The sequence below is a fragment of the Capricornis sumatraensis genome, chromosome 6, assembly GCF_032405125.1.
Source record: "Capricornis sumatraensis isolate serow.1 chromosome 6, serow.2, whole genome shotgun sequence".
Classification (NCBI taxonomy): Eukaryota; Metazoa; Chordata; class Mammalia; order Artiodactyla; family Bovidae; genus Capricornis; species Capricornis sumatraensis.
In genome coordinates this window covers 81755195-81782383 of record NC_091074.1, presented here as the reverse complement: position 1 = coordinate 81782383, position 27189 = coordinate 81755195, and the positions used below count along the sequence as shown (strand labels likewise).

Sequence of the window (27189 nt, the reverse complement as noted above, 5' to 3'; positions counted from 1 at the left end):
AGCAGAGAATTTGTGGCAAGAGTTTAATTATGGTGTGGTTACATAATGGACTATTATGTAATTATCTATCATGAATATCTATCTCAACATGAATCAGCCATAGGTATACATATATCCCCTCCCTCCCAGCTCCCTCCCCATCCCACCCCTCTAGGTTGATACAGAGCCCCTGTTTGAGTTTCCTGAGGCATACCACAAATTCCCATTGGCTATCTATTTTACCTATGATAATGTAAGTTTCCATGTTACTCTTTCCATACATCTCATTCCGTCCTTCCCTCTCCCCATGTCTGTACGTCTATTCTCTATGTGTTTCCCCATTGTTGCCCTGTTAAGCAAGTTCTTCAGTACCATTCTTCTAGATTCTGTGTATATGTGTTAGAATACAATACTTATCTTTCTTTCTCTGACTCACTTCACTCTGTATAATAGGTTCTAGGTTCATCCACCTCATCAGAACTGACTCAAATGTGTTCCTTTTTATGGCTGAGTATTATTTCATTGTACATATGTACCACAATTTCTTTATCCATTCATCTGTTGACAAACATCTAGGTTGCTTCCATATTCTAGCTATTGTAAATAGTGCTGCAATGAACAAGGGATACACATGTGTCTTTTTCAATTTTGGTTTCCTCAGCGTATATGCCTAGGAGTGGGACTGCTGGGTCATACGGTGGTTTTATTCCTAGTTTAAATTTATATGAAAAGCATGACTCCAGACATATTAAGTATGTAAAACTGTGGAGGATGGTACAGTTCAGTTGCTCAGTTGTGTCCAACTCTTTGTGATACCATGGACTGCAGCATGCCAGGCCTCCCTGTCCATCACCAGCTCCCAGAGTTTACTCAAGTTCATGTCCATGGAGTCAGTGATGCCACCCAACCATTCCATCCTCTGTTGTCCCCTTCTTCTTCCACCTTCAATCATTCCCAGCATCAGGGTCTTTTCAAATGAGTCAGTTCTTTGCATCAGGTGGCCAAAGTATTGGAGTTTCAGCTTTAGCATCAGTTCTTCCAATGAATATTCAGGACTGATTTCCTTTAGAATGGACTGGTTGGATCTCCTTGCAGTCCAGGGGACTCTCGAGTCTTCTCCAACACCACAGTTCAAAAGCATCAATTCTTCAGCGCTCAGCTTTCTTTATAGTCCAACTCTCACATCCATACATGACTACTGGAAAAACCAAAGCTTTCACTAGATGGACCTTTGTTATCAAAGTAATGTCTCTGCTTTTTAATATGCTGTCTTGGTTGGTCATAACTTTTCTTCCAAGGAGCAAGTGTCTTTTAATTTCATGGCTGCAGCCACCATCTGCAGTGATTTTGGAGTCCCCCAAAAAAGTCTGCCACTGTTTGCCCATCTATTTGCCATGAAGGGACCAGACGCCATGATCTTAGTTTTCTGAAAGTTGAGTTTTAAGCCAAATTTTTCATTCTTATCTTTCACATTCATCAAGAGGCTCTTTAGTTCTTCTTTACTTTCTGCCATAAGGGTGGTGTCATCTGCATATCTGAGGTTATTGATATTTCTCCCAGCAATCTTGATTCCAGCTTGTGCTTCATCCGGTCCAGCACTTCTCATAATGTACTCTGTACATAAGTTAAATAAGCAGGGTGACAATATACAGCCTTGACATACTTCTTTCCCGATTTGGAACCAATCTGTTGTTCCATGTCCAGTTCTAACTGTTGCTTCCTGACCTGCATACAGATTTCTCAGAGGCAGATCAGGTGGTCTGGTCTTCCCATCTTGTTAAAAATTTTACATAGTTTGTTGTGATCCACACAGTCAAAGGCTTTGGCGTAGTCAATAAAGCAGAAGTAAATGTTTTTCTGGAACTCTCTCGCTTTTTCGATGATCCAACAGATGTTGGCAATTTGATCTCTGGCTCCTCTGCCTTTTCTAAATCCAGGTTGAACATCTGGAAGTTCACAGTTCACTGCCTGGCTTGGAGAATTTTGACCATTACTTTGCTGGAATGTGAGATGAGTGCAATTGTGTAGTAGTCTGAATATAGTTTAGCATTGCCTTTTTTTGGGGATTGGAATGAAAACTGACCTTTTCCAGTCCCGTGGCCACTGCTGAATTTTCCAAATTTGCTGGCAGGTTGAGTGCAGCACTTTGACAGCATCATCTTTTAGGATTTGAAATAGCTCAACTGGAACTCCATCACCTCCACTAGCTTTGCTCGTAGTGATGCTTCCTAAGGCCCACTTGACTTTGCATTCCAGGATGTCTGGCCCTAGGTGAATGATCACAGCATCGTGGTTATCTGGGTCATGAAGATCTTTTTTGTATAGTTCGTCTGTGTATTCTTGCCACCTCTTCTTAGTATCTTCTGTTTCTGTTAGATCCATACCATTTCTGTCCTTTACTGTGCCCATCTTTGTGCATTTATTATGCCTCCAACTATTGTGGAGGATGGTTACTTCTGAGTTAAGATATAAGGGCAATTATTTTTTAGTTTTATGTGAAGAGTTTTTAAGACTCTGACAATCAGAAAGAGTCAATGTGGATAAGCAACAAAGTCCCATTGTGCAGCACAAGGAACTGTATTCAGTATCCTGCTCTCAGCCATAATGGAAAAGAATATTCAAAAGAATGTGCCTGTGTATTTATGTGTGTGTATGCACATGTATGTACGTGTGCGTGTGCGTGTGCGTGTGCGCGTGTGTGTGTGTGTGTGTGTGTGTAGGTGAGCTTCTCTGGTGGCTCAGTAGTAAAGGATCCTCCTGCAAATGCAGGAGATGCGGTTCGATCTCTGGGTCAGAAGGATCCCCTGGAGACAGAAATGGCAACTCACTCCAGTATTCTTGCCTGGGAAATTCCACGGACAGAGAAGCCTGGCGGACTACAGTCCACAGGGTAACAAAGAGTTGGATATGGCTTAGCGACAAAACAAAAGCAAAAACTAGAAATTTATATGAATAATGGAATTGCTTTGCTGTACAGCCAAAATTAATACAACACTGTAAATAAACTATACCTCAATTACAAAATATAAAAAAGAAAGAGCTAATAGAGCCTGGGGTTCAGAAAAAGTGGGCTCTAGTGTAGACTCTGACACAGAGCAGCTAGAGGAACATGGTTGCTTCACTTCTCTGAGCGTCAGTTACCTCTTTAGAAAAAGGGCTACTGTTTGGACTTCCCTTGTGGTCCAGTGGTTAAGACTCTGCCTTCCAATGCAGGTGGTGCCCAGGCTGGATCCTTGGGGGAACTAAGATCCCCCATGCTGCTCAGCGTGGTGTACAATTAACAAAAAAGAAAGAAAAATGGGTACTGCAACTCAGACCATTTCAGTTGCAGAGCTACTGCAAGGCTCACATGAGCTGACTGATCTCAAGAGCACTTTGGAATCTGAAAAACATGTAATTAAATTGAAAAGGGGTCCAGCAAACTTGGTTAGAGACCAAGAAGGAAAGAAATGTTGGGAAACTGCTCATAAAAGTGTGAAAATTTCCCATTTGGTGCTAGACCATCTTGGCAGCCTCTTACATCATTACAACCACAAGTTTTTCTCCAAATTTCAACACGTTGACAAACTAGAACGTTATTTAAGATTTCTGAAGTTTCTGAAAGAGAAATGCTCTTGTAAAGAATTACGATGATCAGTTCATTTCTTAATGCACACCACAGGCAACCTACGTAGAACTTCGGGATAAAGGAGGAATCACTGGTGGGTAAAAGGGTTATTTGTGGAGATGTGTTTGGACCTAAAGTCTGTCAAACAGAGTGAAGTAAGTCAGAAAAACAAATATAGTGTATTAATGCATGTATGTGGCACCTAGAAAAATGATACAGATGAACCTAGTTCAGGATAGGAATAGAGACACAGATGTAGGAACAGATGTGTGGACAAAGCGGGTGGGATGAATCAGGAGATTGAGATTGACATATATACACTGTGTAAAACAGATACCTAGTAGGAAGCTGCTGTATGGCACAAGGAACTCAGCTCAATGCTCTGGGATGACCTAGAGGGGTGGGATGGGGAAGTGGGGTGGGAAGAAGGGTCAAGGGCAGGGGTATATGTATACATATAGCTGATTCACTTCATTGTGCAGCAGAAACTAACACAACATTGTAAAGCAACTATATCCTAAGTTAAAAAAAGAAGAAAGGTATCTAAAAGAGGTTTCATATATGACAAGTTACTGACAGCACATTCTCACCTTGACGGTCTCATACCAACAGGGCTGCTTGACTTGATAATACACCACTGATTTGTACTCAGAAATGCCTTCATATCCAGCACCAGGATGAATTGCTTTCTTTGGATGGAAAGAAAAAATTAGGAGGTGATAATATTATCTAGACACTCAGGGTACTCCACATGGCTAGTGCACGTCTTACACTGGCATCCATAAATTGATTACCTCTGGGGTGAAGAGTGAGATGACTTTCTAAGAAGATGTGGTACACGTATACAATGGAATACTACTCATCCATAAAAAGGAATGAAATAATGCCATTCGCATCAACATGGATGAACCTTAGTATTGTCATACTAAGTGGTAAAGTCAGTCAGAAAAAGACAAATATGACATCACTCACATGTGGAATCTAAAGTATGACAGACATGAACTTATTTACAAAATGCAAACAGACTCACGGACATAGAAAACAAACTGCTGGTTTCCAAAGGGGAAGGTTGAGGAACGGGATACTTAGGAACTTGAGATGAAAAGATACGCACTACTCTATATAAAATAGGTAACGAGGACCTACTGTACAGCATAGGGAACTATATGGAATATGTTGTAAAAACCTACATGTGAAAAGAATCTAAAAAAGAATATACATAGATGATCGACAGATAATGCTGTATAGATAGATACTTCGCTGTATACCTGAAACGAACACAACACTGTAAAGCAACCATATGTCAATAAAAGAAATTAATTTAAAACGACTGAGTTTTGGGCTTCCCCAGTGGTTCATTGGTAAAGAATCTGCCTGCCAATGCAGGAGACACAGGTTTGATCCCTCATCTGGGAGGATCCCACATGCCACAAAGCAACTAAGCCAGGCACCACAACTCTTAAGCCTGTGCTCTAGAGTCTGCAAGCCGCAGCTACTAAGCCCATGCGCTACAACTACTAAAGCCCGCATGCCCTAGAGCCTGTGCTCCGCAACATGAGAAGTCACTGCGATGAGAAGCCTGCACACCCCAACTGGAGAGTAGCCCCCACACACCACAAACTAGAGAAAAGCCCAGCAAAGCCAAAAATAAATAAATCAATTAAATTATATATTAAAAAAAAAAAGAGTGAGTTTCTAGCACTTTGAGGGTCCAGGTATCTCAATGCGTAGTTGCTAAGGCACCCAGTACCAGCTTAACATTCCTCTTTGCTGGAACTTTTACTCTCTCTTCCATTCCAACCATACACTGTCCTTCCTTTCTTTCTTCTTTCCTTTTTCAGGAAATGGAGGTCTAGTGAGGGTGACCCAGAGCTAAGCACGTTGCAGACATAAAGCCATGTGAGGTCCTGTCTACACACTTGTTTTAAGGACTTGGTACGTAGGTATGATGTGTCTACTCGAACTTAGGGTTGTGGCTCTTCCTAGAAAGGAACCACTTAGTTCAGTAGAGTCAGGCCTCCGTGGGGGTACTTCCAAGCTAGTTAGCAAAGCCATGAAGATGTGTACTTGAACTCTTGGGGCAAAAGGGCTCTTCTAACAGCACAAAGAAACCACTCCCGCATTGTGGCCCACGGCATTCTGCTTCTCCCTCTATGCAGAGGACAACTTGTCTTAAACAACTGATTCCTTCGAAGACGAGCACATCGCCAGGGAACTGGTGGATGGTGTACTCTGCTGTGCCCCCACCACGATGCACTCAGTGAATGGAATGGACTCCCCAGTAGATAACTATGGCACACGCAAGAAGAGCCAGAGGTCACTCGGGACAGAAAAAGCCTGCCATGACCACCCCTTGCCTATCCTCCTCCATGACGTCAGAATCAAGACTTAACTTCTGTTAGAGAAACAATGGACCAGAAGTCAGGACACCTGTGTCTGTTTCCTGCATTACCTCTGGGTCCTGTGCTTCCCTGAGAGAACACCGAATCCTCTCTGGACTGCAGTTTGATGATCTCTAAAACTAAAAAGCATGGTAGTTGACCTCGAACCAAGAGCCCTTCCAGTGTAACAGCTCAAAGCAGTATACCTCCACTGGTTCAGCTCACCCAGGTGGAGGACCTGTGCCCTCCAGATCGAAAGGAGGACCATATCAGATTGAAAGTGTCTAAATTACTTGAAAATGATTAAGAACCTCTATATCAGGGGCTTCCCTGGTGGCTCAGTGGTAAAGAATCCACCTGCCAATGTAGGAGACATGCGTTTGATCCCTGATCTGGGAAGATCGTGTATGCCTTGGCACAAAGTAAGCCCATGCACCTTAACGATTAGGCCCAGGAGCTGCAACTACTGAGTCCATGTGCCTCAACTACTGAAGCCCAAGAGCCCGTGCTCTGCAACGAGAAGCCACTGCAATGAGAAGCCTGCACACTGCAAGAAAGGGTAGCCCCCACTCACTGCAACTAGAGAAAGCCTATGTGCAGCAATGAAGACCCAGTGTAGCCAAAAACAAATCAATAAAAAAAGAGAGAGAATCGCTACATTAGAAATGTACACCTGAAATCCTGGTGGCTTGAGGTCTTTCTCAGCACAGAAGAAATAATAAAATTAAGAATCTATGTGAATTTATTAATAAAATTGGTTAACTGCTAATCACAAATTTAATGGGCTTCCTACTTTTTTCTTGTGTAACACCAAATCCACTCTACAGTGAAGAACAATTAACATCAGGCCTGAAGTCCTGTAAAGGAGTGTTGATGGCAGTGGGACTACTGGGAACATCACTAACCTCCAAGAGCCTGCCCTCCTCGTCATGTACAGACATGGTCACCTCCACGTTCTTTGGTGTCTTCTTTTTCCCCTTGTCAAACTCCCCATGGATCAGGGTGACATAAATATCATTCCGAACATCTCCTGCAACACAACAAACCATCCTGTGAGTGGTGCTACCTGGAGTCATTTTTAAATTTCAGAGTGTAATAAGATGTAAATTATATGTAAAATATAAAATGCTCTGACTTTGTAATAAATTATTTACATAGGAGTTTTAATATGTATTGTTCCCAATAGCTTACCTCATTTTACCTCTCCATACATAGCACAGTGTCTGTGAAGTACAGTTTAGTGCTATTTGTTGTATACATGAAATTTATATAATATAGCACAACTATACCACAATAAAAACATATGAGCAATGATTTATCCATAAGGATATTCAGTGTGGTAGCGTTTGTTACTGTGAAAACTTTGACACATCTTCAATTTCCAACCACAGAAACGGTTGAATAAATTAAGGTACAGTAAAATGAAATAATATTCATTTACTTCTTTAAAAAACAGACTGAGCACAGACTCTGTTCTGAAGCACTGTGCTAGGTGTTTGGGAGACAATAGTCAGCTATACACGCACCAGCCTTGCTCACAAGCAGCTTATAGTCTGGTGGGTGAGAGAAGCATTCTCAGACCATCATCTGATGAGATGCATCATTATAAAGTCAGGATCAATGGAGGGTGTGGGAATCTACCCTTTGGGCTGATACTGGAGGAATGAGAGTAGCAGGGAGAGCACATAGCATGTGCAAAGGCCCAGAGGTAGCATATCCATGATGCTCTCAAGTGAAGGAAATCTGGTATGAGATGATGTTATGGAGACAGACATAAGCCTGCCTGAGGCCAACAGAAAAATCTGTATCTTCATCCGAAATATAAACAGAAGTCATTGACATGTTTTTAGAACAGAAGGAGTATGACAATATCAGAAAGGCATTTATAACTGACCATTCATGCTACCGTGTGGAGAATGAGGTAGAAAGAACAGGAACAGGGAAACCAGTTAGGAAGACATGGCAGTTGTCCGGGGAACTGATGACAGTAGCTACAATTTAGGGAGTTACAGCTGGATAAAGAAGGGGGTGGAGTTGAGAGGCTTTCAAAGGGAAAACTGGCGGGTCTTCTCCCTCAATTCTGTGTGAGGTGAAGGAAAGGAGGTGTCAAGGGTGATTTCCAGGTTTCTTGTCTATGCAAGTGGATGGATGAGGGGCTGTGTTCTGAGATAAAAACACAATAAAATACTCAGGCCCAGATGCTTAGGATGGCAAGTTCCAGGTGCAGATTTTCAGTTAAGAAATAAAGAGAATGATCCAATTGAGGGTGGGAAGAGAAGGTCTTCTTGGTACGTAGGTGTGATGCGTCCACTCGAACTTAAGGTTGTGGCTCTTCCTAGAGGTCCTCTTCCCACCTCTGATTAAAGGAAGGATCTTAGAACTAGATATTTGGATTTATCTGGTCCCATCACTTCATGGGGAATAGATGGGGAAACAGTGGAAACAGTGTGGACTTTATTTTTTGGGGCTCCAAAAGCACTGCAGATGGTGATCGAAGCCATGAAATTAAAAGACACTTACTCCTTGGAAGAAAACTTATGACCAACCTAGATAGCATATTCAAAAGCAGAGACATTACTTTGCCAACAAAGGTCTGTCTAGTCAAGGCTATGGTTTTTCCAGTGGTCATGCATGGATGTGAGAGTTGGACTGTGAAGAAGGCTGAGCGCCGAAGAATTGATGCTTTTGAACTGTGGTGTTGGAGAAGACTCTTGAGAGTCCCTTGGACTGCAAGGAGATCCAACCAGTCCATTCTGAAGGAGATCAGCCCTGGGATTTCTTTGGAGGGAATGATGCTAAAGCTGAAACTCCAGTACTTTTGCCACCTCATGAGAAGAGTTGACTCATTGGAAAAGACTCTGATGCTGGGAGGGATTGGGAGCAAGAGGAGAAGTGGACGACAGAGGATGAGATGGCTGGATGGCATCACTGACTTGATGGACGTGAGTCTGAGTGAACTCTGGGAGTTGGCGATGGACAGGGAGGCCTGGCGTGCTGCAATTCATGGGGTCGCAAAGAGTCGGACACAACTGAGCGACTGAACTGACTGACTGAACACACAGAAGCAAAATGAATGGATAAGGACTTCCCTGGTAGTGCAGAGCTCCCAATGCAGACAGTCCGGTTCAATCACTGGTCAAGTAACTAGGTCCCATATGCCACAACTAAGAGTTCACATGCTGCAACTAAGACCCAGCACAGCTAAGTAAATGAATATGAAAAAAAGGAGTGGATGAGATCACCTAGGGAGAGAACAGACTGCAGAAGGAAAGAAAGGGGACCTGTTAAAAGACTGAACTGCGTCCCCTCCCTCAAATTCACATGTTAAAGAGGTGACTAATGTAAAAGGGGGTCACGCGGTGAGCCCTCATTCAATACACCTTTACAAGACTAGGACACAGATAACACACAGGCCAAGGGGTGACAGTATGAGGATATAGTAAGAAGGCAGTAACCAGTAAACCAAAAAGAGGGTTCTGAAGAAACAACCCTACAGATACTTTGATTTTTGACTTCCAGCCTTCAGAACTATAAGGAACTATGCTTTCATTTTTTGTATTTTATTGTTTGGCTACACCACGTGGCATACGGGACCTTAGTTTCTTAACCAGGGATCGACTCCTCACCTGCTGCATTGGAGGCACAGCCACTGGACCTCTGAGGAAGTCCCATATACTTCCATTGTTTAAGCCACGTAGCCTGTGGTTCTTTGTCACAGCAGCCCAAGCAAACTAAGACAGGGCATAAGGACCAAATATTGAGGAACTCCAAAATTTAAAGGTGAGGTCGAAGATGGTAAGTTGGCAAACGAACCCCGGAAGAGATGCCAGGGGAAGAAAAAAAGGAGAAGAGTGTGGAGTCACCAACAACGTGCGGTAACGTTCCAAAAGAGGGAGTGAGCAACTGTGTCATATGCTAGCCAGAGACGATCATCAGGCTAAGAATATCCACTGGACTTAGAGACACTAAAATCTTTAGTGAGTAGTGACAGCCATTCTGGACAGAGAGAGACTGACAGGTGAGAAAACAGAGAGGATATAAATGCTTCTAAGAATTTAGCTACGAAGGAAAGTGCAGTAGAGGGAAGAATTAAAGAAGAATCTGGAGCCTGTTCAAATGGTGACAAAAAGGACCACAGTGAGGGATGTTGGCCCAGATCTGTTTCTCAAACCTGGCCAATTACCAGAATCCCCAGGAGAACCCGATAAAGGTCCACACAGTCAAAACTATGATGTTTCCAGTAGTCATGTATGGATATAAGAGGTGGACCATAAAGAAGGCTCAGTGCTGAAGAACTGATGCTTTCAAATTGTGGTGCTGGAGAAGACTCTTGAGAGTCCCTTGGACAGCAAGGAGATCAAACCGGTCAATCCTAAAGGAAATCAACCTTGAATATTCACTGGAAGGACTGATGCTGAAGCTCCAATACTCTGGCCACCTGATGCAAAGAGACAACTCATTGGAAAAGACCCTGATGCTGAGAAAGACTGAGGGCAGAGAAGGGGGCGACGGAGGATGAGACAGTATCACCAGCTCAATGGACATGAGTCTGAGCAAACTCCAGAAGATAGTGAAGGACAGAGAAGCCTGATGTGCTTCAATCCATGGGATTGCGAAGACTTGGAGAAGACTCAGCAACTAAACAACAACCTGGAGAACCTGGGTCTTACAGACTGAATCAGAGTCCAGAAAAGTCTGGGAATCTGTATTTTAATATTACCCAGGTAATCCTGATTGGCTGAACCAAAGACTTACATTTGAGTCCATTATTCTGGATGATTTTTAAAGTCTATTATAGCCCTGGCAGTTCATGAACCAATAATATTAAGTAGAAGGACTCTTTCCAGACAGATTTCAAAGGTAAATTCACTTTGTCCAAAGAAAAAACTCATCTATTTCATTTGTTTCAGTCTTGCTGAAGCAATAAAATGGCCATCAGTTACAGGAAGAACACCAACACTTATTTTTATAAACAGCAAGAAGACAAACATTTTCCAAGAATGTTGATGAAAATGTATTAGGGTGAAACAGCTCTGTAAAGGATGAAGCAGATGAAAACTACTATTTGTGAGCAAAGAAGAAGATGATCTCCATTTTAGAACTCTTTCATTTGTTCATTTCACAAATATTCTTTTAATATTCACTATGTACACAAATGCATGAGGCCATCAAATTATTTTGTGCGTTCATGCTCAGCCTCAGTCATGTTCAACTATTAGTGAACCAATGGACTGTAGCCCATAAGGCTCCTCTGTCCATGGGATTTCCCAGGCAAGAATACTGGAGAGGGTTGACAGTTCCTCCTCCAGGGGACGTTCCCCACCCAGGGATTGAACTGCATCTCCTGCACTAGCAGGCGGATTCTTTCCACTGAGGCACCAGGGAAGCCTATCAAATTATTACTGCTCCTTAATTTTACCAAGGACAAACAAGAGCTTCAATTAGTTTAAAAGAACCTGGCGACTTCCTTTGTGGTCCAGTGGTTAAAAATCTGTGCTTCTATTGCAGAGGGCACAGGTTCAATCCCTGGTCAGGGAACTAAGATCCCACATGCTCTGCAGGGCAGCTAAAATAAATAAACAAATAAAAATTTTAAAAACCTGAATTTTTATGCAATAGATAACAGTTTGGTTTTCAAGAATTTTTCTAACATGTCAAAGATTGTTTATTCATATTTTTTCTAATGAATATACAACATATTTGTGTTTTAATATTTATATTTTATATAATACACATATATAAAGTTCCTCAAAGGGATGATGTTCTTTTATCACTACAATGATCAAGGAAGTAAATGGATCAAATTAGTGAATTCCCTAGAATACATATCCAGATCACTATCACATGGTGGCAAAAAAGATGAAACTACAGTAGAAAACTGCAAAACATTTACATTCCTATCACCACAAGTAAGGGGAGAGCCCAGAACACAGCTGGAGCTAAAGCCAATGGAGCAGAAGGTCCAGCTGAGTCTGAGCTGAGTGGGCACCTTGCTGGAGTTTCCTGTCAATAAGCCCACAGTGTTGGTGATGTCATCATGAGAAGAGGCACGTGCAGATGAAGCAAGTAATTCTCGGCACAGAGAACCTGTGTTATTTGTGCTACTTAATGGGTGGCCTAGGAAGTATTTCAGAAGGACTTGTGCAGAACACAAAGGAAGAGAAACAGAAAATTTTAAGTTACTTTTAAAAGCGCTCTCTTGGGCTTGCATACTGGGTAGTTTTCTAAGAAACTGCAACTGTGAATGATGAAATTTGATCCATGTTGCCTCGAGGGTCCTTAGACACTCCAGTGGTCACCGCAGCACTATTTACAACAGCCAGGACATGGAAACAACCTAAATGTCCATCAACAGAGGAATGGATAAAGAAGATGTGGTTCATCTACACAATGGAATACTCCTCAGCCATAAAAAGGGAAAAAATTGGGTCATCTGTTGAGACATGGATGGACCCAGAGACTGTCATATACAGTGAAGTAAACCAGAAACACAAAAATCATATTCATACATATTTGTAGAATTGGAAAAAACTGTTATATATAATCCTATATATAAAGCAGAAATAGACACCCAGACATAGAGAACAAACGTATGGACACCCAGAGGGGAAAGGGGCTGGAATGAACTGAGAGATGGACGCTGACGTGTATACAATATTTGTGCGTGCGTGTGTTAAGTCGCTCAGTCATGTCCGACTCTGCGACCCCACGAACTGTAGCCCACTATACTCCTCTGTTCATGGGATTCTCTAGGCAAGCATTATCCATACTATGTGTAACAGATAACTAACAAGAACCTACGTATAGCACAGGAATCTCTACTCATTGCTCTGTGGTGATCTAAATGGGAAGGAAATCCAAAAAAGAGTGGATATATGTATAATAGCAAAGAGTCGGACACGACTGAGTGACTGAATTGAACTGATAGCTGATTCACTTTGCTGTACAGTGGAAATTAACACAACATTGTAAAACAACTACACTTGAATAAAAAAACACTTTTTGAAAGTGATGGCTATGTGGAAGAAAGTCCTAGAGGATGCATAACAGGTGAATCAAGCAAAGCATTTACCTGGAAGGATTATCTCAGGAAAGCCCATCTTCCGTGCGATAGCTGTGGATCGATCAATCAAGTGTGAAAAATTTTTCTGAACTTGTGTGAGATCTCCTGGCAACAGCTTCAAGGACACCCAAAGTCCTTTAAAGAAAAAGAAGACAAATTTTTAGCTCTTTGTTATGATCTATATAATAAGTGCACACTCAAACGTTAAGAAAAATATATGCCTGGTATTATTACGCAGACACATTACTGTAAAGACATCAATTCTCCCCCAGTTAACTTAGAATTTTAATGACACTCCCAACAGAAGCGTAGCAGGATTTCTTTGAGAATTTGACAGAGAGGTAAACAGATGTTTGCTCTGGGGGGTAGGGGGAAGATGGTCCCTATCAGATACCAAAATACTGTGAAGTTATAATAATGACTGATATTAGAAGTAAAGATACATAAATCAATGAAATCAAGTACTATCATATACAGCTATTAAGCATACAGCAAAAGAGATATAACAAATGAAACAATGGATCAATTCCATAAATGTACTGGAATATTCTATTCTACTCAGAGCAGAATCAATCTAACCTCTCACCACACATTTTCATTAAAATAAATTCCTAACGTAAAAGATAATAGGAAAACAGATCAGAAATTTAAAAAATAAGTGTACAGCTTTCTGAACCATTTTTCTAAGTAATGAAACAAATGAAGAAATCACAAAAGCAAAATAATTATCTATAAAAGCTGAAACTTCGATATTCATAAAAAAACAAAAGGTATAGTTCATATACCATACACTACATACAACTACAAAAGGCATGGTGAAATACTTATAAGAAATTATGAGTTTATACTCACTTGATGAAAAATGTTCAGATCACAAATAAACAAAACATGAATACACAATTCACCAGGAAATATAAGAAGTTTATAAATATTTGGCTAGCCGGAAACTGAAAAGTATGCATCCTAAATAGATGGACTATTACCTTTAGTATACAAAGAGTTTACAAAAACTGAGAATGAAAACTTTAGAAAATTATAAATACATATGACTGCCAGATAATTTGAAGTCATTTTTTTTTAATGCAACAGAGTTATAGAAGTCAACTTTTCACCCCTGAAACAGGTAAAGAATTTTAAACATCAGTTTGCCAAGCAGGTAGATAGTAATTAGTACCCATCTATGGAAAGCATTCTGGTAATATGTGCGTCTCCCGTCATAAACTTATTCCCATCATCTAATCCAGAAATCCTACTTCTGGGAATTTTCTTGGGGAGATAGTCCTAAATATGAAAAAGATAGTATGCATCTTTCAGAGAAGGTGATGGCAACCCACTCCAGTACTTTTGCCTGGAAAATCCCACTGACAGAGGAGCCTGGTAGGCTGCCATCCATGGGGTCGCTAGGAGTCGGATACCACCGAGCGATGACTTTACTTTCACTTCCAACTTTCAGGCATTGGAGAAGGAAATGGCAACCCACTCCAGTGTTCTTGCCTGGAGAATCCCGGAGACGGGGGAGCCTGGTAGGCTGCCGTTTATGGGGTCGCACAGAGTCAGACATGACTGAAGCAACTTAGCAGCAGCAGTGTATATTTTTTATAGTACATCTTATGTATTTTCATATATAAAGATAGCCATACCAGAGTTATTTAAATTTATAATGGTGACAAACTAGAAAGTACTTAAGTATTTACCTAGGGGATTCCATGCTTGGGAAAAGAAAACAATAATCCAAGCAATGGAATATTACACAGCCACAAAAAATATTTATGAAGAGCATGAAAACATTTGAAAAGTATTTTGTTAGGAAGGAAGAGAAGGAATATTTTCTTACAGTTTTATAAAAAAAAATTATAGAGACACAGCAATCTAATTAGTTTAAGAATTTTCCACTCTAACAAATTACACCCTTAGGTTAGGAGTTCTAAAACAACAGAAATATATCTGGTTATTCATTTTTAGAATCTATGTTTCCTTACATCTATTTCGCACTCAGGGTAACTGTTAATACATGGCAAATTAAATATGCCAAAAATAACGTTTCCTAATTGCTTCCACTTTAGAAGACAATTACAAGGTGGTTTAAAAAAAAAAGTAACTCAATCTTCAAAAACTGACCCCCAATCATCACCACCTTGGTATCTAAATTTTAACTATTTTCCCTTGTTACCTGAATTAAAATTTAGTTTCAATCAGCAAAACTCCTCGGAGTTAAAACTAAGTCAACAAAATGACATAGGGAGGTATGAAGAAACGATGTGCTGGAAAGCCCATTATATTATATGAAATCATATTCATTTACATGACTTTGGTCTCTTTCGTCACAGTTTTTGGAAATGTAACGGGATAAACCTATACAGAAAGTGGAACCTAATTATTTTCAAACTCTTTTTCTTTGTGCCTTAATTTAGAGCACTGGGATCATAGAGCAGACAAAAGTGAGGAGACTTATCAGATGAGAATTCGTTCTACAGAATTTACAAAACACAGCTGCGAGACAATGCTCTCAAGTCTGAACTGCCCTCAGTGTCAGTCAGAAGTTGAGGTGGGCAGTCCCCAGCAGGGTCTGTTTTACATCAGAGAAAGATAGTGAAAGGGCCCGAGTCCAAGGACTCAGCTCTGAGGGCACCACTCCCGAGCCCCACCAGAGCCCCTCCCTGCTCGGTACACGGGGCTGAGTACCTTGTCCTTTGTGATTCACTTCTTTGGTTGCTATCACTTTATTCAAGATTGACGTGAGTGGCTCATTCTCCCCGATCACGTGGGATGTTATCAGGGGTGACATGATCAGCTGCCTCTGTCGGATATACGTTTCCATGGCAATTCTGGGAAAATGAGAAACAACCGGTAAGACAAAAAGAGGAAGTCTCTGCAGCAGAGCCTCAGATACTGCTGGGTCTGATGGGCCTATCATTTGAAAATATAAACAGAAAAGCAACCTAACTACAGGATACTTTCCATCTTTATTTTCCCACTGGGTGCCTATCTTAGCAAATTCATCTCGAAATGACTGGGGGGAAAAAGGGGAAAAAAAGCAACTCAAGAACAAACAAAACTGATGGTCAAATGATAAGACTGAAACCAGAGGCAGTGCTTGATGTGCTTTCCAAGGTGGGAGAGGCTGCAGGAACGGAACTGTATAAGAAGGGTGGAAGCAGGGGCAAGAGACCCAGCCCCCAGTTCTGGTTCTACTTGACAGTAAGCTCTGCCGGAGTCTCCCCTTCAGGCTTCAGTTTCTTCATCTGTAAGGAAACAGACCTGAAAACGCATGTCCTGAAAGCTCCCACCTACTGCCAACACTCAGTGTACAAGAGCGCTGCGTATGCAATGGATTATGGATGGTGTTTGTAGAATCCCATGTGATGATGAACTATATATAGGGTTGCAATGGCACAGCCACCTGCAAACAAGCCTCACTTTAACAATCAAATCAGGCTGAGATTCTCACAGGGTGATCAAAGAGGGAAGCACAGCCCCCATTCTATGGAAAGCACAAGCACTACTGGGAACTCCCTATCACCCTGTGTAGGACAATGGTTGCCAGTCTTCTCGGCTGTGGTTTTGTTCTCTTGCCCACAACACACAGGCCAGCTTGCTCTGCAGGGTTCAGACCTGTATCCTGAAAATACACAGGAAGCATACTGCAGTATAGGAGCATGGTGGCTCAGCTGGTAAAGAAACCTCCTGCAATGCTGGAGAACAGGGTTCAGTCTCTGGGATGGGAAGATCCTCTGGGGAAAGAAATGGCAACCCACTCCAGTATTCTTGCCTGGGAAATCCCAGGCTGGATGGAGGAGTCTGGCAGGCTAGAGTCCATGGAGTCGCAAGAGCTGAACACAGACTTAGGGACTAAACCACCACCACCACACTGCACTGTGTTCCTAAAAAGTGGGATTGCCGCAGAATGCCTTGTTTTCAAATGACATCCTCTCAGTCTAGCAGGATATGTGTATAAAACTCTCTCAACACAATCACTGTAAAGCTTTTGAGGTTAAGTTACAAAAGCTCTGCCATAAATCTTGGGAGTTCAATGCCAGAGGCCATGATTTGCATCGTAAAGGCTTTAAAGTGGCTGCTGGCTGCAAAGTGAGTGGTAATCAAATTAGGGCTGGGCTCCTCAGAGACACAAAGCTTGTATTATTCTGTAGCAGAGACAATCTGAGGACTCAGTGTTTCAGCACAACTGCTAGAAAACAGTAGGTTCTGAAAGTAAGCAAGCGGGAGGCACATAACCAAACCAGAAACCCACCTCATAAAGTGAGACAAATACAGAGAAATGCATTCGAGACAATTCATATCCATAATACTGCTCCTGTTCTACAATTATTTATATTATTTGTATGGAGCAGATAAAATTTCATGTCCATGAATGCTGCCTCGATTATTTGTATATACACAGATAATATTGTATCATATTTTTTTGTTGTTTAGTTGCTAAGTTGTGTCTGACTCTTTGCAGCCCCATGGACTGTAGTCTGCCAGGCTACAAAAGTGGGATTTCCCAGACAAGAATACAGGAGTGGGTTACCATTTCCTTCTCCAGGGTATCTTCCCAACCCAGGGATCGAACCTGTGTCTCCTGCATTGGCAGGTGGATTCTTTACCGCTAAGCCACTGGGGAAGCTACTGTATCATGTTACCATATAGTATTTCATATAATGTTCAAGAATCTGTCTACAACGCAGGAGACCCGGGTTCGATCACTGGTTTGGGAAGATGCCTTGGAAAAGGAAATGGCAACCCACTCCAGTATTCTTGCATGGGAAATCCCATGGACAGAGGAGTCTGGTGGGCTACAGTCCATGGGGTCACAAAGAGTCAGACACAGCTGAATAACTAACAGTTCATATTCATGAATGCTGCCCCTAGTACATATACACACAGAGCCTAATAATATATGTATATATAGCGAAATAACATTCATAGATACGAAAATTATCTTTATCATAAGCATGTTTTTATAGTTTATATATTCATGTCTATGCTATGTATTTTAATATTTATTGTATTATACATGACATAGCAAACTGCCAAGGTTTCTATTAACTTTTTTCTATGTATAAGTTGTTCAAAATTTTTGTGTGGTTAAATCAATGTCTTTTTTTCAGTCAAATCTCTGGTATTTGACTCAGAAAGACTTCCCACACATCACATCGTATAAAACTTCTATTTTCCTATAGTACTTTAAGATTGTTGGCTCTTACCCTTTTATGTGTTATCAGCTGGAATTTATGATGGTTTAAGATGGGAGATGAGGATTTAACTTACGTTTCTGAAATGGTTGGCTCATCTTGAACAATAGCTTTTGCATGGCTTATCTTTCTCCACTGATTTTTAAATATCATTTTAAAATAATTTTTAAAAATAATATAACCATATTATTGGGGTTGGTCAGAAAAGTTTGATAGGGGACTTTTCCATAACATTTTATGGAGAATCCTGAACAAACTTTTTGGCTAACCCATTACTTATTGTTAATAAAATCACAGTAACTCAAATATCCCTGGGTCTAGTTTCTGGAATTCTCAGTTTATCACACTGTTCTGTGGTAGTGGCTCTACACTGGCCGAGACAATCATCGTTTCTCACTGACATGACTATCTCGTTGGGAGTTAGACCCAGCAATGCTCCCAACCGCCTATGCGAGGTTAAGTGGCACATGCCTGTTGGGGTCAGTCATGATGTTCACAGGCACGCTCACTCAGCTACAGGGATGGAGATCAGCTCTCCAGCGTCCCCCAGCGGCCCACTCCGGGCTCCAGCTCCTGAGGCTCAGTAAGGGGGCTTGAGTGCAGGTCAGGGGGCATCCTTCCAGGCACTCCTGGGCCGGCTTTCCTCCACTTGCAGGAACGCAAGGATTAGTCCACCCTTCACTCTTACCAAGTGTGTTCCCCAGACCTGCAACAGCAGCATCACCTAGAAGCCTATTAGATGGAGACTCCAGACCCACCAGATGGCGTTCTGCATTCTTCCCAACAAGATCCCAGGTGATTCATGCATAGGTTACAGTCTGAGAAGCCCTGTGCTGTCCTACTTAATTCCTGGTCCTCTGTGATAACTGTTCCATACAACAAAGTACAGGCAGACTCTGGCATTTATACTCTACCATAACCTGGTAGATGTGTCCCTTATATTGCTTGTCATTTCTGTAGAATCAGAAGAAGTTAGGTTACTCTCTTAAATTGGAGTCTAATACGAGGATTTTGAATATAGTCTTCTGTCAGCTCCTCTCTCAATCTTCCCATTTAAGAGTTTTCCTTGTCTAACCAGGCAAAAGGTTCCGAGCGCTTGGTTCTGTGTTAATGCAGCTCCCAAAGGCCTAACCCAGGTCTCAACTAACCTGTGTAAGTGCCAAAGTACTTACTGTTGAAAGGGAATAAAATGCTGCTTTTCTTCATCATCCACCTTGCCATGAACAATATCAGTAATATCCATCACTAGGAAAAAGATAAAACTTAATTAAAGAAACTAGTTGCTGGACTTCCCAGGTGGGGCTAGTGGTAAAGAACCTGCCTGCCAATACAGCAGACCTAATAGATGCGGGTTTGATCCCCAGGTTGGGAAGATCCTCTGGAGGAGGGCATGGCAACCCACTCCAGTATCTGCTTCACTGTTCACCTGAAACTATCACAACATTGTTAATCGGCTATACCCCAATACAAAATGTGTTTGGTGTTTAACAAAAAACATAGAATTGCAAAAAAAAAGAGAAGCTAATTACTTCAGGCCTCAGTGAGGAACTCCGGAAAATTACAGTATCAGCAAACATAGAATCCTGGAGGAAGAGAGAGCAGGCAGAGATGATTTTTTGTCAACAGTGGATGGAGAACAGCTCATTTTTTTGTCAACAGTGACTCCCAGTGTCCCTAGGCTGGCAGAAGAACAATTCCTCAGGGTCCTCGGCAGGGGTCTGGGTGTTCTCAGATGCAGACTACCCTCTTTAAAAACTCTAATATCCAGGACATGCAGGCAGACTAAATGTCCACTGACAGATGAATAAAGACGTGGTACATATTTACAATGGAATATTATTCAGCCATGAAAAGGACTGGAATTGGGTCATTTGTAAGTGATACGGATGGACCTAGAGTCTGTCATACAGAGTGAAGTAAGTCATAAAGAGAAAACCAAGTATCTTACATTAACACATATACATGGAATCTAGAAAGATGGTACTGTTGAGCCTACTTGCAGGAATAGACACACAGAGAAGAGACCTGAGGGCAGTGCAGGAGGAAGGAGAGAGGGGGATGAACGGCTCAGCGGCACTGACGTATCTACACGGCCACGTATGAGACAGACAGCTAGTGGAGACCTGCTGTGCAGCACAGAGAGCTCAGCTTGCTGCTCTCTGATGACCTAGAGGGGCGGGATGGGCAGTGGGACGGAGGCGATATATGTTTACACGTAGCTAATCCATGTTGCTGTACAGCAGAAACTGGCACGACACTGTACAGAAACTATCTTCCAATTTTAAAAGAATAAAAACAATAAATATGAAAAAAGTTCTACTAGACCAAGTTGCTTAATTCTTGAGTCATATGACACTGACAATTTTTAGTAAGCCCACATTCTAAGACACAAGAGAATACTTTTTTTTTTTGGCAGGAGTGTCAACAGAATAAAAGACCTGGGAGAGAAACTCAAGACCTGAAGTGGCCCATTGGCCCTCTGATGTGACCTTTTCTCAACTGGTTTCCACATAAACGAAGGGCAGCAGGTCATTAGCAGCACAGATTAGAAGACCATATATTGATTTGCTCTTTCACATATGAGAAGAGCTATTAAGGAAGCACTGTGCTAACCCCACTGCGTATATTATCTTTTTGATACAAATATTAGCATCAGTCCTACTTTAAGAGATGAGAAGGGAGGCTCAAGAGGGAGGGGATATATGTATACTTATAGCTGACTGGCATTGTTATACAGTAGAAACCAACATAACATTGTAAAGCACTAATTCTACAGTTAAAAATAAATTTTAAAAGAGGGGTTTCTCTGGTGGTCCAGTGGTTAAGAATCCACCTTGCAATGCTGGGGATGTGGGTTTGACCCCTGGTCGGGGAACAAAGATTCCACATGTTGCAGAGCAACTAAGCCTGCATGCCACAATGAAAGGTCCTGCATGATGCAACAAAGATACTGTGTGCCGAAACTAAGACCCAATGCAGCCAAATAAATAAATAATAATGAAGTTTAAAAAAGAGAGATGCGGAAACTGACCCACAGGGAAACGTAGGTAATTTTGCCTAGGTCAGAAGTGTTAAGTGGTTAAAATCAGGGTATGAACCCAACAGTGATCACAGGGCAAACCATTTAACCGAACTCTGCCTGCTCCCTAGAGAACTAAGAAGTGGGGCATTGACTCCACAGGCAGCTGAAGGTAGACAAGGCCCCGAGGCAAGAGGCCATCAAGCCTTGGTTAATCAATTACAAACTAGTCATAAAACATACACTAATAATCCACGCCCTAGGTAACCTGTTTGGAGATTAAAAGAAATACCAAGCTATGAGACAATAATCATAAGAAAAACTAAGGAACCAGGAGGAAATGCTTGCTGAAAGTAACCTAAACACATAATATATTAGGCTTGGGAATTAACGTTACTGTAAGGGAGCTGTAAAAAGCAGGCATGACATCAACTTGCTGTCAGCTCTTAAAAAACCCCTGCAAACATTGTATGTGAGTGCATACACGCAAACAGACAAATACTGCAAAATTTGAATTTAAACCCCCAAGCAGGCAGTGCATTTGTGGACATCATCTAGTTACCACTAACCTCTGCTGATGTTTGGCATCAAGGCTTAAACTAAATTAATCTCCATGCCGTGAACATACATACACACACACAAACACAGAAACACAGGAGCAAATAAAAGCCTCAAGCTTGATGTTCCAATCTCCTTAGCCCAATTTGAAGGACAACGACCTTGAAAACGCCTTTAACTTCTATGAAGGAATAGATTGCTGTGTAGGTGGCTAAATAGTCCTGGGCCAAGGCTGCTTGCCTTTCCTGGGATTTCATTTTAATTCACTATCATGAATAGTGCTGTCCCCTCTGGACACAACCCGGCCGACCTTGAGAGGAAAGGGGTGCAGGGCAGTTCAAGGAACCCACGATGCACACAGCCTCCTGGGGCCGTGTCATCAGCCACGTGACCCATAGGTCGAACTTGACAATGTGGAGTTTCTGGATCCTCGTTCCAGGAGCAGGATTGATGGCTTTCAGGACTACTTAGTGACCAAAATGTCAGAGTAAGACCAAAAATATATATCCTCCATTTAACAAACTACAGAGGAAAATGGAGGGCCTCCTGGAGGTTATGAGGTCTGATTGAAGCCAATGACCCTCTCTGAAAGCAATGCTGCCTTTGATGAGTAAATTTCCTAGACAGGCAAACAGCTTTCCAAGGAGAATTTTATTCAGGTAAGATCAATATGTGGCTGCAGGCAAGGAAGATTCCAATAGACAAACAGAGGCTTTACCCAGAGGCTTGCTGTGTACAAGATACATAACTCGGCAGGGAGGGAGAAACAAACATGGGTATCTACATGAGCACCACCAAAAGCGAGTACCTGCCAGTTCCAAGTAGTGACTCCGCTATATCTGAGGCTAACACTTACAACCAAATTCATCTTGCACTGTCTCTGGGTCTTCTCTTTCCTTCCTCCCTCTTTTCTTTCTTTTAAATTATTTTTATTGTGGAAAAATAAACATATAACATGAGGCCTCCCAGGTGGCACTAGCAGTAAAGAACCCACCTGCAAACGCAAGAGACCCAAGAGACTTGGATTCAGTCCCTTGGTCGGGAAGATCCGCTGGAGGAAGAAATGGCAACCCACTCCAGTATTCTTGCCTGGAGTATCCCAGGGGGACCTGGCAGGTTACAGTCCATGGAGTTGCAAAGAGTCAGACATGACTAAAGCAACTTAGCATGCACGCACACACACATAACATGAAATTTACCATTTCGACCATTTAAAAATGTACAGCTCAGTGGCACTGAAAACTTTCACACTGGGACTTCTCTGACAGGCCAGTGCTTAAGACTTTGTCTTCTACTGCACAGCACAGGCAACTCTACTCAATACTTTGACCTATATGGGAAAAGAATCTAAAAAAAGAGTGGATATATGTATATGTGTAACTGCTTCACTCTGCTATATGCCTGAAACCAATACAGCATTGTACATCAACTATGGTCCAATACAAATTTTTAATAGAAAAGAAGAAAAAAAGACTTCATCTTCTAATGCAGGGGGTGAGGGCCTGATTTCTAGACAGGGAGCTACGATGCCACGTGTCTTGTGGCCAAAGAACCAGAACATGAGCAGCAGACGCAATAGTGCAACAAAATCAATAAAGATTTTTTAAAAGGTCCACATCAAAAAAAAGTCTTTAAAATTAAAACATTCACACTGTCATGCAGCATCACCTCTGGATGTTTTCCTCCTCCCAAACGGAAACTCTGTACCCCTTTTAAAAATACCTCCTCCTTGTGTCCCCTTACCCTGCCACCTGTGTCTCTAGGAACTACCATTCTACTTTCTGTCTCTGTAAATGTGACCATTCTAGACTCCCCATAAAAGTGAGTTATCATATAGTATTCATTTTTTGTGACTGGCTTAATTCACTTAATGCAGCAGCCTCAAAGTTTCTTCATGCTGAAGCATGTGACAGAATTTTCCAACTGCTTCAAGCTGTTCCATTGTAGGGACAGACCCTTTTGTTTATCCATTCATCCATCAGCAAATACCTGGGTTACTCCTACCATTTGGCTGTTGTGACCAATGAGCTGCTGTAAGCAAGAGCATAAGGATGGGCATGTACACGCTGCTATCTTTAAAATGGATAACCAACAAGGAACTATTGTAAACAGTGCATGGAACTCTGCAAGGTCACGTGACAGCCTGGATGCAAGGGAGATCTGGGGGAGAATGGATACATGTATAGGCATGGATGAGTCTCCCTACACTGTCCACCTGAAACTATCCCAACACTGTCAATCGGCTCTACTCCAAGACAAAATAAAAAAGTTCAAAAGAAAAAGATAACCAAGATTGAGTTATGGTATCTCTACTCAATATTCTGATAACCTATTTGAGAAATGAATCTGAAAAGGAATGAATATATGTATATGTATAACTGAACACTCTGTATATGTATACCTGAACACTTTGCCATACTCCTGAAACTAACACAACATGGAAATCAACTGAACTCCAATCGAAGATTTTTTTTAAAGTTAAAAGAAATATAGACCCTGATTTTACCTGGTTTGAGTGTAGGGAAGTAGGATTGCTGGATCCTAAGTTCTACATTTAATTTTTTTAGGCCCCCATCATACTGTCTCCCCAGCAGTGACACCATTTTACATCCATCTTGGGCTCTTTCTGTACCTGCTACTCCAAAGGGTCTCCGGAGTCCACAGGTGTGCTTCTTGCCCTCTTTCAGCTCCATGTGGCCGACCCGGACAATCTGGCACACGAGGCTGATGCGGGGCCGGATGAGGTCTGTGCTGCTGAGGTCCTATGGGGCAGAGAGCACAGAAAAAGGAGGTCAGGTTGCATCACCCTCTCACCTCCAGTTTCTTTCTGTTGACTCTACACTAAAATACTGTTCACAGCATACTTTTAAAAAATTATTTATTTATTTATTTATTGGCTATAACTGTTCTTAGTTGGGGCGGTCGGATCTGGTTCCCTGACCAAGGATCCAACCCAGGTCCCTTGCATTAAAAGCCCAGAGTCTTAGCCACTGGACCACCAGGGAAGACCCCCAGAGCATACTCCTTAGTGCTCAAATATCAGAATGACTCCTCTCCTCCCCCCATCCACATCCAGCCAAGAACTCTCAGGGCCTCACAGGAAAATGACTGTATTAAAAACAAGAATTAAAAAAAAATTCCCCAGCTCCCGCTTCAAATTTATAAATCAGATCATATTCATCCTCAAGTCTCCAGCTTATTCACGGTCCTTTGTCACATCTACTTTATATCCTGCCAGGGCGTATCTGAGCACCAGGTGCCTTCCAGTGCCAAATGAAATTAAAACTTATGAGACACTGACATTTATTTTGTACCCACACAGGCTGGTGATATTTCATTTTACCTTCCAAATAATCCTGTGAGGCAACTATAACACAGAAATTTACATGCTCTGCTTTTTGTAATTATTCCTCTTCTGAGAGGTATCCATTGAGGGCTTCTCAGAGTGTGTTGATTAATGAGAAATGTGTGGATGAAATGTCTCTGTCTTTTTGTGGCTCATGCTCTAAGCCTTTTTGTACTCCTAGGATGGGTGAGTAAACCCACAAAGCTCACATAACTCATTCACCTTAACATCAGAAATGATTTAACTGCATCTCAAATTCCTTTCATGAAACAGCTTCCCAAGGCCTCTTTACTGAATCAAGAAAGAACTTTTTAAACAATCAGTTCACAAGTTAACTCAGGGCTCCAAGCTAGGAATATATCCCAATGACAATATCAACCTTGAGTTTCTACTCTAGATTTTGTGAGGCTTCTGTTAACAGAAAGACTTCAAGTGCCTCAGACAGTAAGAATCCGCCTGCAGCGCAGGAGACCTGGGTGCTATCCCTGGGTCGGGAAGATGCCCTGGAGAAAGGAATGGCTATCCACTCTAGTATTCTTGCCTGGAGAATTCTATGTGCAGAGGAGCCTGGTGGGCTGCATCCATGGAGTCGAAAAGAGTCAGATACGACTGAGCAACTGAACTGAACTGAGAGACTAACACACAACAAGCATCTGGTTACATTTACTGGGGCACACCTATATTATTTAATAATATGCACTCATTTACAAATGAACTTTCTGTAGAATGTTTAAGGACCAAGGCATCAGTCACATTTCATCTAATAGAAAAAGTTGGACATGAATTTGCATATAGGAAGAGCCTAATTGATAGGGGGAGGAGGGAGGGTGAGTGAATCGCAGCTATTCTAAAACAATGTTAATTAAAAGATGGACCAACAATTTAATAATATTTAAATTTTTTAAAATAATGTACATATTGACTGATAAATGTCTTTTTATTTCAGGGGGAAAAAACACATATCTCAGAATTGAGGAAATAATGTTTTGGGGAAGAGTTCTAGACTCTTTCTTTTCCATACTTACTAGGCAGTAAAGGTATGGATGGGTCACTGCAGGGATAGAAACAGACCACTCTTGTCCTAGGGGTAGAGTTTTAATGGATAGAATGAACAACAAAAAGTTGGAAGGAAGGAAAGGAGGAAGAATAAGCCTGTACTGGTGTTACAGGGAAGAACAAAATCTGATTGCACGTTGGATCTGTTTACTTTAACCTTTGCTTCCCATAGCTTTTGTTCACTAAAAGGATACTGTCTATACATAATGGCCTGCCTCAGGAATACCTGCCCCTCTGCCTGAAGGTTAAACCATAGTGCCTTTGTTTAGGGAAACATCCAGATCCTGTCCACCTGTGAATGGCTTCAAGACAGAAGAAATGAACACATCCCCTCCCAGAGGCTGGCCATTCCAGGAGATATTCGAAACACTTATGGACTTCCTCCCCTCTTCCCCTGCCCTGTTCTATAAAAGAAATTGGCATCCAGACCCTGATAAAATGGTTATTTTGAGACACTAGTCTGCCATCTTCTTGGTCAGCTGGCTTTCTGAATAAAGTTATTCATTGCCTTAACACCTTGTCTCCTGACTTACTGGCCTGTCCAGCGGCAAGCAGAGCAAGCTTGAACCTGGTAACACACAGATCACTGCTCCTATCACTTCCTTTGGTACTTTAATCTTAGACTCTTGTTTTCTTTGCTGTAAGAGGGACTAAGAAGAATAAGCAGACAAAATATGGGGGTGGCTTAAGGGAAAAAGGAAGAAAGGGACGTCAGTATCTCTTTTAGGCTTAATGGGAGCTGGGAAACCCACCCACTGCTCAGAGCACTTGGCAGCAGCTCCAGGGCTTTTCAAGCTCTGATGGCAAAAAAAGTGCAAGAACCCCAAGAGAGTTCCTAGTCTATGAGAAACAGTCAGCAGATTCCAAGCTATAGCTCAATACATTTCCTGGCTCTTAATCCATATACAGCAGCACACCTCTTGCCTTGGGGAAATGGAAGAACAGAGGGAAAAGTCCATTAGAATACAAGCCAACAGAAAAGTCTAGC

At 41.8% G+C, this 27189-nt stretch overlaps 1 protein-coding gene across 1 annotated transcript in view; it reads right to left on the bottom strand.

Moving 5' to 3' along the window:
• DOCK5 (dedicator of cytokinesis 5) overlaps positions 1 to 27189 on the bottom strand; it is a 278523-nt gene that overhangs the window by 101929 nt on the left and 149405 nt on the right. Inside the window, exons 12-17 of the mRNA XM_068973628.1 lie at positions 24432 to 24561; positions 19395 to 19467; positions 15713 to 15855; positions 13040 to 13165; positions 6873 to 6997; positions 4177 to 4275 (exon numbers count right to left, since the gene is read on the bottom strand). Of these exons, the coding sequence (XP_068829729.1) occupies positions 4177 to 4275; positions 6873 to 6997; positions 13040 to 13165; positions 15713 to 15855; positions 19395 to 19467; positions 24432 to 24561 (696 nt within the window). The remainder of the gene's footprint in view (positions 1 to 4176; positions 4276 to 6872; positions 6998 to 13039; positions 13166 to 15712; positions 15856 to 19394; positions 19468 to 24431; positions 24562 to 27189) is intronic.